The 17,676-nt window shown below is 39.1% G+C and overlaps 2 protein-coding genes across 7 annotated transcripts in view; both read left to right on the top strand.

Moving 5' to 3' along the window:
- The window catches only part of fgf12a (fibroblast growth factor 12a), a 93,909-nt gene extending 78,107 nt beyond the window's left edge, over window positions 1-15,802 (top strand). For 5 of the 6 annotated variants that reach the window (XM_087240115.1, XM_087240112.1, XM_087240111.1 and 2 more), the window contains 2 exons: window positions 11,878-12,076; window positions 14,381-15,802. In XM_087240115.1, the coding sequence (XP_087096241.1) occupies window positions 11,878-12,076; window positions 14,381-14,496 (315 nt within the window). In that variant the 3' untranslated portion in view covers window positions 14,497-15,802. 6 annotated transcript variants of the gene reach the window in all.
- il20rb (interleukin 20 receptor subunit beta) overlaps window positions 1-17,676 on the top strand; it is a 203,216-nt gene that overhangs the window by 148,530 nt on the left and 37,010 nt on the right. The window lies entirely within an intron of this gene.

Genomic DNA, 17,676 nt, shown 5'->3' on the forward strand with positions numbered 1-17,676 from the left:
GGGGGGCTAAAAATTCTGACTTCAACTGTATATACAGTATATACGGCCCGGGCGTAGATGATTATTGAGTATGTGTGGTATCAGTTGTTCTTAAATTTATTCGTACATTTAGGGTGCTTTCACACCTACACTTTTGTTTCGGAAAGTGTCTCGTTTGCCCAGTTCGCGCGGTTCGTTTGGCATATGTGAACAGGGCAATCGCGCTCTGTTCCGCGCCAAAGTAATCGCTCCGAGATTGCTTGAATGAGGTGGTCTCGGCTCGATTGAAACGGACCCTGGAGCGGTTCCATTGCAGTGAGAACGCGATCCGATCCGAGCGCGGTTATATCACAGTGTTTTATGGATATGTAATAGGCTTACGGCTATATGAAGAGAGAATTATGAGTAGGGCGGGAAGTTTCGCGAGTCTCCGGATGCCCGCAAACGAGTGATGATCTCCCGGTAATGTCGCGTCTCCCTCCCGGTCCTCAAATAGGCATCGTCGCACACCCTTCTCACCCCTCCCCACCGCATCTCTCCTCAGACACGTCGCGCGCGCACACCCTGTCAATCACCACCAAACCACCACCTCTCCTGACAGCTGAAAAATAAACCCTGACACTCTGACCAATGTAAGGAGAGTTTACTTGCACGTGACTTGTTTTAGCTCTTTTGGTCCGATTAGAAACTTTGCAGTGTGAAAGTGAACCGCTCTAAGAACTAAGAAGCAACAATGTAACATTTGTAATCTCTGTTTCGGAACAACTGAATCGATTCACAGGTGTTTTTTTGTTTCGGAACGTGTCTCGTTTGCCCAGTTAGCGCGGTTCGTTTGGCATATGTGAACAGGGCAATCGCGCTCTGTTCCACGACAAAGTAATCGCTCCGAGATCGCTTGAATGAGGTGGTCTCGGCTCGATTGAAACGGACCCTGGAGCGGTTCCATTGCAGTGAGAACGCGATCCGATCCGAGCGTGGTTATATCACAGTGTTTTATGGATATGTAATAGGCTTACGGCTATATGAAGAGAGAATTATGAGTAGGGCGGGAAGTTTCGCGAGTCTCCGGATGCCCGGAAACGAGTGATGATCTCCCGGTAATCTCGCGTTTCCCTCCCGGTCCTCAAATAGGCATCGTCGCACACCCTTCTCACCCCTCCCCACCGCATCTCTCCTCAGACACGTCGCGCGCGCACCCTGTCAATCACCACCAAACCACCACCTCTCCTGACAGCTGAAAAATAAACCCTGACACTCTGACCAATGTAAGGAGAGTTTACTCGCACGTGACTTGTTTTAGCTCTTTTGGTCCAATTAGAAACTTTGCAGTGTGAAAGTGAACCGCTCCAAGAGCAAAGAGCAACAATGTAACATTTGAAATCCCTGTTTCGGAACAACTGAATCGATTCACAGGTGTGAAAGCACCCTAAGTATAACTTGTTAGGAGAGGTTTGATGAGTCATGATTTAATCCGTACACACATTTTACACATTTAGTGAATGAGACCCAACTGTACTCATCAAGCACAGGAAACGAACAACCAAGACTTATTTGAGGGCGAAGGAACATAAATACACATGATGTAAAGCAGTATAGTTATTAATGATAAAACAAAAACTATAGTTCTATTTCTCATAGAAATGGTCAAGCAGACACGTTTAAAAATTCATGACAAACCAAGAGCCTTGCAAGTGAAAACGAGAATCGAAAGATGAACTAAGCAGATCTCATCTTTTGCCAAAAGACATTGTCACTTTCTTTTCTCTTTTCTTTCTGTTGAGAGGCTCATTTTTTTAATTTGGTTTTGCTGCAAAACCATGTCACCAACTATGTGTTTGCTTGCCTTAAACATCAACCAGACTGCAAGGCTCTGCATCCCTCATCCAGCCAATGCCCACTTCAGATATGAATAGACCATCCATGAATCATCAAACCCTGGGAGATTCCCCTTCAGCCACTAAAGGAAATCCCTGACAAATAAAGGGCAAAATGAATACCTTTAGATTCTAAGCTGTAATGAAAATCTCAATGCAAAGGATTATTAGCCCTCCTGTATATTTCCCCTCCACTTTCTGTGTAATGGAAAGAAGATTTTAACACATTTCTAATCATAACAGTTTTAATAACTCATTTCTGATAACTAATTTATTTTATCTTTGTAATGATGACATTAAATAATATTTGACTTGATATTTTTCAAGATACTAGTATTCATCTTAGTGACATTTAAAGGCTTAACTAGGTTATCAGGAAAGTCATTGTATAATGATGTATTTTTCTGTAAGCAAACGAAAACGATTATAGCTTAAGGGGGCTAATGATTTTGACCTTAAAATGATATTTAAAAAAGTAAAAACTGCTCGTATTCTAGCCAAAATAAAACAAATAAGACTTTCTCCAGAAGAAAAAATATTAATGCAATTACTGTGAAAAACTCCTCTCTCTGTTAAACATCATTTGGGAAATATTTCAAAAAACAATTTCACAGGAGGGTGAATAATTTTGACTTCAACTGTATATATGTATGTCTGAACGTCAGCATCTCTGCTCTCCCATTACTGGAAGAGGTTTGATTAGCACATTGGTTGTAAATGTTGATTGGTGCGAGCGTTGAGTGCATCGGATCACTAAACTGGGTTCTGTTAAAATCCGTCATCAGGGCTAGTGCAATCTAAATCACTTAATTGTATGTAGATCCTGACTAGATGTTTGACTGAATGCATTTCCAGCAGTATAGTCACTGTTTGTGCAGAAGATTTTGTGATTTTTATTTATATATGTATATTTATATATTAGTAATCGCAAATTTGTCTGCTGATTTCTGAAATTACCACCACAAAATCAGTCATTTTTATCGCAAAAAATCATTAAACAAATCATAAAAAAGGGTGCTGATATATATATATATATATATATATACGTTTACATTTACATTTAGTCATTTAGCAGACGCTTTTATCCAAAGCGACTTACAAATGAGGACAAGGAAGCAATTTACACAACTAAGAGCAACAATGAATAAGTGCTATAGGCAAGTTCCAGGTCTTTAAAGTCTAAGAAGGAAAGTATTAGTACTTTTTTTTTTTTGAGTACAGTTAGTGGTATATCCAGAAAGGCAATTGCAGATTAGGAAGTGAAGTGGAGACTAAATAGTTGAGTTTTTAGTCGTTTCTTGAAAATAGTGAGTGACTCTGCCGTTCTGATGCAGTGAAAGGGATTTCTTCCCTCTTTGGGATGGAACCACGAGGTGACGTTCATTCACAGAACGCAAGTTTCTGGAGGGCACATACATCTGCAGAAGTGAGAGCAGATAAGAAGGGGCAAAGCCAGAAGTCACTTTGTAGGCAAACATCAGAGCTTTGAATTTGATGCGAGCAGCAACTGGCAGCCAGTGCAAACGGACTAGCAGCGGAGTGACATGTGCTCGTTTAGGTTCATTGATATACAGTTGATGTCAGAATTATTAGCCCCCCCTTGAATTATTAGACCCTTGTTTATTTTTTCCCCAATTTCTGTTTAACGGAGGGAAGATTTTTTCAACGCTTAAAGGCTTAACTAGGTTAATTAAGGTAACTAGGCAGGTGAGGGTAATCAGGCAAGTTATTGTATTACAATAGATTGTTCTGTAGATTATCGAGAAAAAAAATTGCTTAAAGGGGCTAATAATTTTGCCCCAAAAATGGTGTTTAAAAAATTAATAACTGCTTTTATTCAAGCAGAAATAAAACAAATTAGACTTTCTCCAGAAGAAAAAATATTATCAGACATACTGTGAAAATTCCCTTGCTCTGTTAAACATAATTTGGAAAATATTTAAAAAAGAAGACAAAAATTCGAAGGGGCTAATAATTCTGACTTCAACTGTGTGTGTGTATATATATATATATATATATATATATATATATATATATATATATATATATATATATATACAGTTGAAGTCAGAATTATTAGCCCCCCTGAATTATTAGCGCCCCTGTTTATTTTTTTTCACCAATTTCTGTTTAATGGAGGGAAGATTGTTTCAGCACATATAGCATAATAGTTTTAAAAACCTATTTCTAATAACAGATTTATTTTATCTTTGCCATGATGACAGTAAATAATATTTTACTTGATATTTTTCAAGATACTTCTATACAGCTTAAAGTGACATTTAAAAGCTTAACAAGGTTAATAAGGTGAACTAGGCAGGTTAGGGTAATTAGGCAAGTTATTGTATAACGATGGTTTGTTCTGTAGACTATCGAAAAAAAAATTAGCTTAAAGGGGCTAATAATTTTGTCCCAAAAAATGTTTTTTTTTTAAATTAATAACTGCTTTTATTCTAGCCAAAATAAAACAAATAAGACTTTCCCCAGAAGAAAAAATATTATCAGACATACTGTGAACATTTCCTTGCTCTGTTAAAAACAATTTGGGAAATATTTAAAAAAAAAATAAAATAAAAACAAAAGGGGGCTAATAATTCTGACTTCAACTGTATATATATATATATATATATATATATATATATATATATATATATAATGGGAACACATTAAATAATGTATGTTATATTGTGCAATAACATACAAGTCAAAGTAAATCACTACTTTCTTTTTAATTTGCTTTTCCCATACTGTCCCAACAGTTTTTGATTTTGGGGTTGTAATTCTGCTGTCATTTGTTATTAATTTAACATTCTAATTTGATTGCTTAATGTTTAATAACAAAAAAGAAACCAAAATAGAATAAAACAAAACAAACATTTTGGGAGGAGTATAATTTTGGGACACTTCGGGCAGAGCTAAATGTACAAAATGCTGATGAATTTAGTCTGGATTGCATCCCAGACCACCTCCTGAAGTTATAGTCTCCATTTCATTTTCGAGGGCATTTACACCTGTTCACAATTTTATAGCTACTGTATCCGATAAAAATCTGAATTACCTCCTATAACACTGACAAACATTTAGAAGTGAAGTGTTTACAATTTTTGGAAAGAAAAAAAAAAGACAACGTTGCTTTCTATTGTAAAAGGGCTTATTCTAAACTCGCTAAAACTGCAACTGCATAAAGCACTATAGAAATGGCTTGATTTTTGATGCCAGTGTGCATTTAACAAAAGCCCTTGAGAAAGGAAGAAAGAGATCTGACACATAAGGTGTTACAGAAGGTAAAGCGAGATGAATTTGTGAGTCTGGATTGGACACGCTATATGAATTCTTTATTCTTGACTTTGGTCTGACGGGTCATTACTATTCAAAGGACGAGGTCGACAGGGCAATGTCTAGACAGCAGCCTCATTCACATTGGGAAAGGGCACAGTTCCATCTCAGCGAGTGAAGGAAAAACAAAGGACAGAACGTCCACGTAAAAAGTATTAGGCATGAGAGAGGTGTTATCCAAAATCAGGAACAGAGAGGGCAAAAAGGATCTCATTCATCATTTTATAACTGTTCATTCCTTCAGCTAAGTCGCTTATGTTTACAAGCATTTTTGCACTATACGGTTCTATCTGCACAACTCTGGTTTGCACTCATTGCCATATGCCCTTAATGTTTAATGTATTGTATTGTATTGATTACAATTTTTATTCTTTCTTTTTTTATTATTCTTTAGATTACAGTTTATGTATATATTTAGATCACATTTATGTATATATTTAGACTAATATTAGGTATATATTTAGATTACATTTTATGTATAATTGTATTTATTGTGAATTCTTTCTTAAAACTCTACTTTTTGTATTAACATAATATGTTAGGCACCTAGGGTCTGAGAGTAACGTAATTTCGATTCTCTATATGTCCTGTACATGTGGTTGAATTGACAATAAAACTGCCTTTTATTTATCAGGGGTCACCACAGCCAATGAACCGCCAACTATTCAAGCATATGTTTCGCACAGCCGCAACCTTGTACTGGGAAACACCCAAACACTCTTGCATTCACACACACACTCATACGCTATGGCCAATTTCGCCCAATTCACCTATAGCACATGTCTTTGGACTGTGGGGGAAACCAGAGTAGCCTGAAGAAACCCAGAAGAACACTGGGAGAACATGACAACACTCAAATTCCACACAGAAATGCCAACTGACTCAAATCAGCAACCTACTTGCTGTAAGGTGACAGTGCTAACCACTGAGCCACCATGCAGACCCCATTTTAGAATTATGCTGTATATATAATTATATATATATATATATAATTTTATTTATTTATTTATTTACGATTGACGCACAGTAATGTAAAGAAAGTGGGATAGGATGGTAAAATACGGGAGAATTTTGCGCATAGGAGATAAATGACGTCAGCACGTAATAACTGGTTATGATCTAATTCTGAACTGATATCGAATTGTACCCATCTGCATCGCGGTGCACAGAAGAAACAATTCATTTTGACACCCTAATATATATATAGGGTTTACATGAGTGAAGTGAACAGGAAGTGTTTGTGGAGAAACAGTTTTGCGAGATAACGCAAAAACTTAGAAATATATATTTTCCTCCCACCCATTTTTTTCTTTCACCCATTATTTATTTTTTTTCACCCAGCCAATTTTTTTCTCCTCCACTACGTCCCTTCCGGGGTTCTGTATAAATATATATATATATATATATATATATATATATATATATATATATATATATATATATATATATATATATATATATATATCAATGCGGCAAAAAAAATTAATAAATTAAATTAAATAATAAAATAAAAGTTTACAGAAAAATAAATAATTCCACAAACATAATTTCTTATTATCAATGTTCAAAACAAAAATAACAAAAACATTCATTAAAATCTTTTGCATAAATTGATTGATTAAATGCATCTAATGCATGCTGAATAAAATCCTCAAACTTTTAAACATGAATGTACTTACTTATTAAAGATGAGTTAAAACTGCTAAAAAATGTATAATAATAATAATAATAAATAAATAAATAGATACAAGATGAATGTAGCAAATTTTGACCCTCTCGCCACCGGAGCTGAAGGCAGACAGCGTTGTTGTCAGGGCAGCCAGAGCGACCTTTGACTCTCTCACCGCCTTCGGTGTGAACGTACAGTAACGGTTAGAGGGGCGTGGTTAAGAATACTGTGGCTGAAGCAGTCAGACTGAAGGCAACAATAAAAAAAACATCACTCCAAACGCGGAAGATTACCAAAACAAACATATTTTAGTGGATCAACCTGCATAGAGTGATTGGTCCGCTAAAGAATAACAATGTGCGCTAACAAAATATACATTGCAAATTTTGATTTCACATGAAGTTGACAGATTTTCAAGCAACTTCCCCTGATGGATGAAAGAATTGAAGCCAAAAAACACCATAACCGCATGACGATTAGTCTGTCTGAAGTATTTGTATACATTTTTTTCATATTCAAATCACGCACACAATCCTTGCACACCGATGCGTATTCATTTATTAATGCTATGTGATTCAAATAAGAAATTAGATGTGTTATTTGTCAGTTACACTGCTAACACAGGTCCCCACTTGGCAGTGATTGAACTTTTCTTGTGGACTTAAAGGTCAGACTACATTGAAAAGTGCAGTCCTCTCATGGACAAGTGCAGTCCTCTCATGGACAGGTGCAGGAGCGATCTGTGCATTGCGGTCAGGGGAAGGTCTTAAGTTCATCAGTTTTGGCTCGAGTCCTGCAAGCCACATTTACCTCTTTAGCATCCCTAGCACAGAGTAGCGTCTGCTGCATGACAGTGTGTCACCCGGACCAGATAAGAGATGAAAACTCCCGCTGCCTCATTCTCTAACCCTTACAGATCGCAAACTGTTTTGTCCCAACACAGCATCCCTGGGGGACTCCCCGGCATGACAGTTTGACTTCTTTCTCCTCTACTTTTACACATGTAAAAATAATAAGTCCAAAAGGGGGTTTCACTGTTACTACTTCAACATGCACCCAAAATAATTCATTTGTAATTGGACTGACGATTCAATTAGGTTCAAAAACGTTGTCATAAATTAACTAAAACTTAAATTTCAATCAGATTAAAAAGGGTTGTTTATTCCCTTCATAGTATGATCAAACAGCAAAAAATGTCTAATAATAAGAATTCCTTGCATTTATATAGCGCTTTTCTGGGCACTCAAAGCTCTTTACACATAGGGGGGAATTTCCTCATCCACCACTAGTGCGCAGCATCCACCTGGATGACGCGATGGCAACCATTTTGCACCAGACCGCAACACCACACACCAGCTGATTGGTGGAGAGGAGACAGAGTGATGAATCCAATGATGATATGGGGATGGTTAGGAGGCCCTGATGGACAGAGGCCAGTGGGCAAAATTGGCCAGGATGCTACTCTTAGCAGGCTAGTAAACCCCTACTCTTATCGAAGGACATCCTGGGATTTTTAATGACCACAGAGAGTCAGGAACTTGATTTAACGTCTGTAAGACGGCGCTCATTGAGCAGTATAGAGTCCCCGTGACTATACTGGGGCATTAGGACCCACACAGACCACAAGTTGGTCACCCCCTGCTGGCCCCACTAACACCACTTCCGGCAGCAACCCAGCTTTCCCATGTGGTCTCCCATCCAGGTGCAGCCCTGCTTAGCTTCAGTGGGCGACCATGTCGGAGTTGCAGAGAGCTAGCTGCCGGCTAAAATGACCATGTAAGCGCTTAAATCCTGACTTATTTTGTCAATATATTTAGATGTCTCTAGGGCAGCGTTTCCCAACTCTGTTCCTGGAGGCACACCAACAGTACATATTTTGGATGTCTCCTTTATCTGAGCCAGGTTTTGGAGTCTCTTCTAATGTTCTGCTGAGTTGATTCAGGTGTGTTTGATTAGGAACAGGCTGAAAATGTTTACTGTTGGTGTGCCTTTAGGAACAGGGTTGGGAAACACTGCTCTAGGGCACGTGCGCAGATGTTGACATGCATTAACCTGCGGATATTTTGGTAAAAACGCTGGCTGGCTATTTTCATTTAACAATTTAACGAAAAGACTTTTCTGAGAAGGGTATTAACGGAGGTCAGAGCCAGCTCCAAGTGAGTTGGACTTGAGCTTCAAGTAAGCTGTACAAACCTGGAGTTTTCATTTATTTAATGTCTTCTATGTGAAACAAAATTCAATATTGTGCTTTATGAATGTCTTCACATACCGCAACCCTAATCCTAACCTCACAGTAACCTGTTGTGTTATTAATATCTGCTCCACCTACGTCACCTAGACCCAACCCACTAGTGGTTTAAGGGTGCTCTCACACCTGTGAATCAATTCAGTTGTTCTGAAACAGAGATTACAAATGTTACATTGTTGCTCTTTGCTCTTGGAGCGGTTCGCTTTCACACTGCAAAGTTTTTAACCGGACCAAAAGAGCTAAAACAAGTCACGTGTGAGTAAACTCTCCTTACATTGGTCAGCGTGTCAGGGTTTATTTTGCAGAGTCCCGCTCAGCTGTCGGGAGAGGTGGTGGTTTGGTGGGAAGGGGTGAGAAGTGTGTGCGACGTAGCCTAGTTGAGGAGCGTGAGGGAGACACGAGATTATTACCGGAATATTATCACTCGTTTGCGGGCATCCGGAGACTCGCGAAACTTCCCGCCCTACTGATAATTCTCTCCTCATATAGCCGTATGCCTATTACATATCCATAAGACACTGTGATATAACCGCGCTCGGATCGCTTTCTCACTGCTATCGATCCACTCCAGGGTTTGTTTCAATCAAGCCGGGACCACCTCATTCAAGCGATCTCTGAGCGATTGATTTCACGCAGATCCTAGTGCGATTGCTGGTTTCACATATGCCAAACGAACCGCGATAACTGGGCAAACGAGACAGGTTCCGAAACAAAAGTGTAGGTGTGAAAGCACCCTAAGTCCCTCCCACTGGGAGGTCATCTAACCTACTTAAAGGGCCATGAAACCCCCTCGTTTCAGCAGGGTGTTTTCACACCTCTACTTTGAAAAAAGTCAGAAAAGTGGGCGTGTCCAGCTCTGTTTAGGGTGGAGTGTCGGAGGAACTAAAGTGGGAGGGTGTGGGAGTGTCTATTTGGGCATGCGCGAGTTTCGGAGTCAAAATACACACACAGTAGAAAGTGATGGTGTTTAACCTACATGGACATCCGTAGTCGAATTATTTATGAAATTATTAAATGTTGGACTTTAACTGCAGTTTGGCTCTTTCATTCAGGGAATTCATTCATGCCCCTCGCGACAAACAAAATATTTGATTCGAGGATCTGCTCTAAGCGTGTATTTTTCATGCAATGTTTGATACCGCACGGCGAATGAGAGAAAAATAACCTCTGCATTTCCCGGAAACTTAAATGCACACATGAGGTAGCGTCAGAAAGCCGCGTGTGTTATTCCGGTCACTAAATGCTGTGAAAACCCTACACGAGGTTAAAGTTTGTTTGTCGTGCAAACATGTTTACACTCGGTGCAATAGTTAACTAAGTTCGATACGAACAAACTGAATAAACAAAGAGCACTGGTCGCTCACTTACCAAATCTGTAGAGACAGGATCCAATCACCAGCAACTAGAGCCGCGTCTTTATTAAGAGGAGACTACAAGCGAATCCGGATCTCAGCGTTTGCAGATGAGAACAGCTCTTAGGTAAACAATAATCCTCCTTAGACACGTAAGTTATTGTTGTCGAGCGTCGCGTACGCTGTTAATACACATGTGACTCCAGCTGCACTCTCACAGAGAGAAAATGAAAACAAAACTTAACGGCAGCAAACTATAAAAGCAACACTTCACGCTTGTTTTGCCAACACAACGTGGCGTCTCTGCCGTCTGAACACTATGACAGTAATGAATATTAATGAAGTTGCACAATAGAGCGCGCTGATTGGTTTGAACCAAGCCTTACTCATGCATTAATGCATCACACTGTAAGACGTAATAAGACACACTCTGGCACAGACGTCCAGTCTGCACGCTGGAATACACGCTATTATGTCACGGCCGTGACGCAGCTTCAAAAATTAGTTTCAAACCGGAAGCACGAATTTGCTTGAAATAACGCAAAAACAACCAATTTACACTTTTTAGTGAAATATAGGTGTCTTAATAGTGTTTTTAGCAGTGTGGGACACATTTACGACTGTCAACAGCTCAAAAAATGTGTTTTGGTGTTTCGTGACCCTTTAAGGTTCATTTGCACTTGAGGTTTCCAGGCTGCAGTGATACCTACTTGATTAAATTGGTAATGTGGATACAAATAACACACGCATACAAAATGGACTTTTGAAATAAACTAGTAGTGTTTCGATTTTCAGACAATGACACACTTAAAAATATAACAACTACAAACATTTTTGTTTACGTTGAACTTACACATCAAGGGCTCCATTTTAACTAAGGGTCTAAAAGTCAAGCAAAATAATCTGCCAATGGGGTAAACAAATATAATCTTGTTTTTCGATTTTTCATAAGATTATTTTGCTTACCCCATTGGCAGATTATTTAGCTTGTTTTAAGGAAAAACTCACTTCATTTTGGCATATTATTTATTAAAACAAGACAAAATGTTTTGCTTGTCTAGAAAATGCTTCTTGATTTAAGAACTTTTAGATATTTGGACTAGAAACAAAAATTTAAGTAAGAAAAGCATTTTTTGCAGTGCAGTGTTAAGAGTACATGCAAATCAGATTCAACAGATTTGCATTGACTAAAATGGAAGCACTTACACAGCCATTGATGCCACAGAAATGCCATTTTGCGTTTTAAAACGAACCTTTCAGTGAAGAGTTTTGGTGAAGAACCATTTCTGAAGAGCATTTAATGAACTATTTTTCTACTATATAGAGCCTTTTATGAAATGAAAGGTTTGATAGTATTGTAACCTTCAATGCCAGTATTTAACCTTTACATGTTTGCTTTTCTTTCGGTTGTTCCTCTAGGAGATGTTCACACCTGAGTGTAAATTCAAGGAGTCTGTGTTTGAGAACTACTATGTCATCTACTCATCCACCATGTACCGTCAGCAGGAGTCGGGTCGAGCCTGGTTTCTGGGACTCACCAAGGAGGGTCAGGTCATGAAAGGGAATCGAGTAAAGAAAACCAAGCCCTCATCACACTTTGTACCAAGACCTATTGAAGGTAGTGTGCTAAATTGTATTTCTAGCATTCAAGATCTGTGAAATTGAGTTTCAAATGAAGTTATATGTCAAATGAAAGGAGGTGTATTATACAGTAAAGCAGGGGTGTCCAAACACTGTCCTGTAGGGCCGGTGTCCTGCATAGTTTAGTTCCAACTTCCTCCAACACACCTACCTGGAAGTCTTGTATACCTAGAACTAGTTTGATTAGCTGGTTCAGGTGGGTTTAATTGGTGTTGGAACTAAAATATGCAGGACAGCGGCTCTCCAGGACCGAGTTTGGACACCCCTGCAGTAAAGGGTATGAATAGTTTCAGGCTTGACGGTATATTTCCTTTATTGCATTTAGAGTCTAGAGATTGTGATAGAGGTACCTTTAGAGTCTAGACATTGCTATATCAACTAGGAACTATTTATTTTTCTTCACAGAACATGCTTGCACATGATTGCAATTAATCAATAAATGTAGGGACAGAATCTAATTTTTATTACTGAATTACAAATAACACAGTAAACACGCAAACGTTTATCTTACTACAATAAAAACACAAAATATGAAAACTGTACCTTTATTTTATTCATTTACTTTTTAATTACTAATTATTTATTGATAATTGAAGCTGAATGTAAGGTTCAGAAGTCAGGGACAGTATAAAGAGGTACAGTGGGATCTATCTGCAGTATCTATGCATGTACAAACACACCTGTCACTTTATTAGGTACACCTTACTATTACCAGGTTGGACCCCCTTTTTCCTTCAGAACTGCCTTAATCCTTCGTGGCAGAGATTCAACAAGGTACTGGAAATATTGCTCTGAGATTTTGGTCCATATGAATATGATAGCATCACGCAGTTGCTGCAGATTTGTTGGCTGCACATCCACGATGCGAATCTCCACCACATCCCAAAGCTGCTCTATTGGATTGAAATCTGGTGACTGTGCTGGCCATTTGAGTACAGTGAACTCATTGTCATGTTCAAGAAACCAGTCTGAGATGATTCATGCTTAATGACATGGTGAGTTATCCTGCTGTAAGTAGCCATCAAAAGATGGGTACACTGTTCATAAAAGGATGGACATGGTCAGCAACAATACTCAGGCTCAGGCTGTGGCATTGACACAATGCTCTATTGGTCAATTTCGTTGACGCGAAATTCTGACCCAACCATCTGAATGTCACAGCAGAAATCGAGACTCATCAGACCAGGCAACATTTCTCCAATTTTCGATTGTCCAATTTTGGTGAGCCTGTGTGAATTGTAGCCTCTGTTTCCTGTTCTTAGCTGACAGGAGTGACACTCGATGTGGTCTTCTGCTGCTGTACCCCATTCGCCTCAACGTTGGACGTGTTGTTTGTTCAAAGATGCTCTTCTGCAGACCTCGGTTGTAACAAGTTATTTGAGTTACTGTTGCCTTTCTATCAGCTGGAACCAGTCTGGCCATTCTCCTCTGACCTCTGGTATCAACAAGGCATTTGTGCCCACAGAACTGCCGCTCACTGGATATTTTCTCTCTTTCAGACCATTCTCTGTAAACCCTAGAGATGGTTGTGCATGAAAATCCCAGTAGATCAGCAGTTTCTGAAATACTCAGACCAGCCCATATGGCACAAACAACCATGCCACGATCAAAGTCACTTAAATCCCCTTTCTTCCTCATTCTGATGCTCGGTTTGAACTGCAGCAAATCATCTGGACCATGTCTACATGCCTAAATTCTATGAGTTGCTGCCATGTGATTGGCTGATTAGAAATTTGTGTTAATGAGCAATTGGACAGCTGTACCTAATAGCCAGTTAGCGTGTATACCATTATGTTACATGTCAGATGATTCAATGAAAATCTTGCCAAATAATAGGGAAAATTATTGAAAGTTAAGCAAAAAGACTCTTTCCTTTGAAATAACATGCACTGTGGATTAGTAACTTGTATAAAAAAAATCATCTTAAAGGGATAGTTCACCCACAACTGAAAATTTACTGTCCCTCAAGAGGTTCCAAACCTTTATGAGTTTCCTTCTTCTGTTAAACACAAAAGAAGAAATTCTGAAGAAAACCTGTAACCCCTGACATCCATAGTCGTAAAAACAAATACTATGGAAATCAATGCTTAAAGATTTTCAACCATTTTCAAAATATCTTCTCATGTGTTTTAATAGAAGAAAGAAACTTGTAAAGTTTGAAGCAGGTAAAAGAGAAAATAAATGATGACAGAATTTTTAGTTTTGAGTGAACTATCTCTTTAAGCGAAAGAATATGCTTTTTCAGAAGCATTAATCTTCTGCTGTGTTTTGCGCATTGCAGTTTGCATGTACCGAGAGCCTTCACTGCATGAGATTGAAGAGAAACAGCGATCCAGGAAAAGCTCAGGAACCCCAACAATGAACGGAGGCAAAGTGGTGAACCAGGACTCCACATAGCAGGAGGCTGCAGTCGCCACGTCCCCTCCACCCGCGCGCCTCCAACCAATGGGAATAATACCACACGCTACGACAGAAGAAAAAAAAATGACACACTGATCTCTTGCCTGAGAAAACCTTTATAGAAGAACGCAGAGAAGAGACACGGAGTTGAACTCGACATTTTATGCAAAAAAATAATAATAATAATAATAATAATAATAAATCCAACGGGCAGTTTGATTCAGAGCCGAGGTGATATTCTTTGTTGAGCTTCAGAACATTCTCACGTGTTAATTTTCATGCGAATGCTCTTCATGTATTATTGAATGTTTCGATCTTTGCTCATTACTGTCGTTTCTGTTTGTGGATATTATGCAGAGCTTTATTTAGTTCATTATTTATTAATTCATCGGTTATTACCTGAGAGTTGAATGCACTTTTATGACTCAAGTCGAGTGGGAAAACACAGAATGTACGCTTGTTTGTTTTTTTTTGGAGCTTTTTTGCTAGGAGGTAACATCCATGCAACACTTTCTTCAAGAAAATCGTTTAACGCACATACGGTATGTCTAGCACAAGTACACTCTAAGTGTGTGTTTGTGTGCAGTTGGCACTCCTCAACACCTGCAGAACGGTTTCAGTCAGAGTCTTTTTATTACTACTGACCCTCAATGATCGCTCCCTAAACAAGCTTGAGTGTTATACTTGGCTCCAAAATCCCACTAGAAACTCAGGAAGCCCTTAGTCCTCGAAGTGTGAACCTGCCACCAGCCCTGTCCAGTCTACAAGCACAATGAAGGCCAGTTGTTTTGCTCCCTACGGAGGGTGTTTTCTGGAAGTCGGCCTGGACAGAGTGGGTGAACTGTGGACTAGGAGGATTCAAAAAGTCTTCCAGTAAAAAAAAGTAATAGTAGTATGGCATGAGAGCTGTGCCCGAATATGCAGCAATGAGCTACGACGAGAAAAAAAAAGACAACAAGAAAAAAAAAAAAACGAAGAGACTTCAAATGCATGAGTCCTCAGAAAAAGTGTGTTTGTAGTCAAACCGGTACGGGAGAGTGTAAAAACAGGCATGCAATGGGAAAGATTGTATAGATCAGTTGTTTTTTCCCCCCGAAAAGCAAACACCGGAGTGTTTAACTTTCGCAGTGTACAAAAACAGAACTCTTTATTTTTCATGTTTGCAGATGTTTTCACCTTTAACGGAACACTTATCATATATGCATTATGAATAATGAGATGTATAAAATATGCATTGATATTACAACGCAAAGTGATATTAGGGTTGATAAAGAATAAAAGTATGATACTTCAAATCTTTCAAGCTCGGCGTCCCTGCATGTTTTTTTTTTTGTGTTATTTTGCGAGCGATAAAATATCAAGAGATTCCTCTGTAATGACAACTGCTGTATTAATGGTTTGACATCAAATGTTATGAATGGTTTATGATGGTAACGGTGTGCAAAACACAAACTGTAAAAAATATGAGCTGAAATTAGGCAGTGATAACATGGTTAAATTTGACTGTAAACGTCTAACATTTTTTTGTAAATTATGGCCCGTTTTCACTAAGTGGTATGGTACTGTTCGGTTTGGTATGGCCATTTCCACTGTCAAAAGGCGTACCGAACCACTTTTTCGGCACCCTTCGAAAGGCTACCAAACACGAGAAAGGGTACCAAAAGACAGAGCTAGACGTGCAGCTGAGCGCTATTGGCTTACAGAGAAACGTTATTCACTTGCATAATAATCCAGATTGAAAACAAAGGAGCCGCCATGTTTAAAATACACAGTCGAGAGATATATCGTCGAAATATATATACTAGGGATGTAACGGTATTGTAAATACCGTCATACCGCAATATTAATTTTTTTCGATAATACCGAAGTTGCATGAGTTGGTAAAACTATAGGTCTTCTGAGAAAATTTGCTCAGGCGAATGAAGCGAACGGGAGGTAGCGAAAACTACAATTCCCATCAGCCCATGCTTGACCATCATCCCTTGCGGTCTGTTGTCGCTACAGATCCAGTAATGCGGAAATGGAGTGTGCTGCTAGAAGCGGGGATGAAAAAGAGCTGGAAAACCCTAAAGCGGGTGTTGTCGCCGCGCGCGTACTGAATAGCGGTGTTGTCGCGCGAGTTCTTATCAGCTGTGTTGTCGCGCGCGTACTGAATAGCGGTGTTGTCGCGCGAGTTCTTATCAGCTGTGTTGTCGCACGCGTACTGAATAGCGGTGTTGTCGCGCGAGTTCTTATCAGCTGTGTTGTCACGCACATACTGAATAGCGGTGTTGTCGCGCGAGTTCTCATCAGCTGTGTTGTCGCGCGCGTACTGAATAGCGGTGTTGTCAGCACACTGTTCAGATTGATGCAGACATGAGATCTCTATCTTACTCATGGTTTGTCCTCTCAAGTGGGGGAAAGACAATGCACAACGTTACCCACTGCTGTCAACCTGGGCCAAGTCATATCTCTCTTGTCCCAGAAACCTCAGTCCCAAATGAGAGGGGTTTTTTTCTGTTGCAGGGGACATTGTAAATACCCAGAGATCCCAGCTTTTACCAGATTATATTTATATGATAATATTCCTTTAAAACCATCTCTATCTAAGTGAGTGAGTGATTAAATGTTGAATGTGATGAGTTTTCAACAATACTAAATTGAAACTTAATTTTTTTTACATGGTTTAATATTTTTTTGTTATTAAAATTGAAGTTCCTGTTTCAAAGCTTACAGATAGATGGCTAATTTGTATGTCATTGACACTTTTGGCACTTTTTTGGAGTATTTTCATAAGTTTTGTTTTTTCCTGTAAATGATTCAATAAATACCGAGGTATTACCGTACCGTGAAATTCTGATACCGTTACATCCCTAATATATACATATAATAACGAGCCATGATCGCCTCGGCCTCAAACATACCTTGTCGTCGTCAGCCACAAAGCCAAAAAGAGGAGGAGATTTACCCTGTGCCCCTTAGTTTTTTTACGAGCCAGTCTGAAGCGCAAGCGGTTTGGCTTTCTTGCTTGCGCTCGCGTATTTGAAATAACAAAGTTCTTGAGCTGATGATAATAACGTGCACTTGATTATTGACGTGCTTTTGAAACCCGATCCTGTCAGAAACTGACAAACGCCTGAGTGACACATTCAGAACGAAAAGGACAAATGCGAGAGTGAAGCGCGAACAAATGAGAAG

The sequence above is a fragment of the Danio rerio genome, chromosome 2, assembly GCF_052040795.2.
Source record: "Danio rerio strain M-AB ecotype USA chromosome 2, GRCz13ab, whole genome shotgun sequence".
Lineage (NCBI taxonomy): Eukaryota > Metazoa > Chordata > Actinopteri > Cypriniformes > Danionidae > Danio > Danio rerio.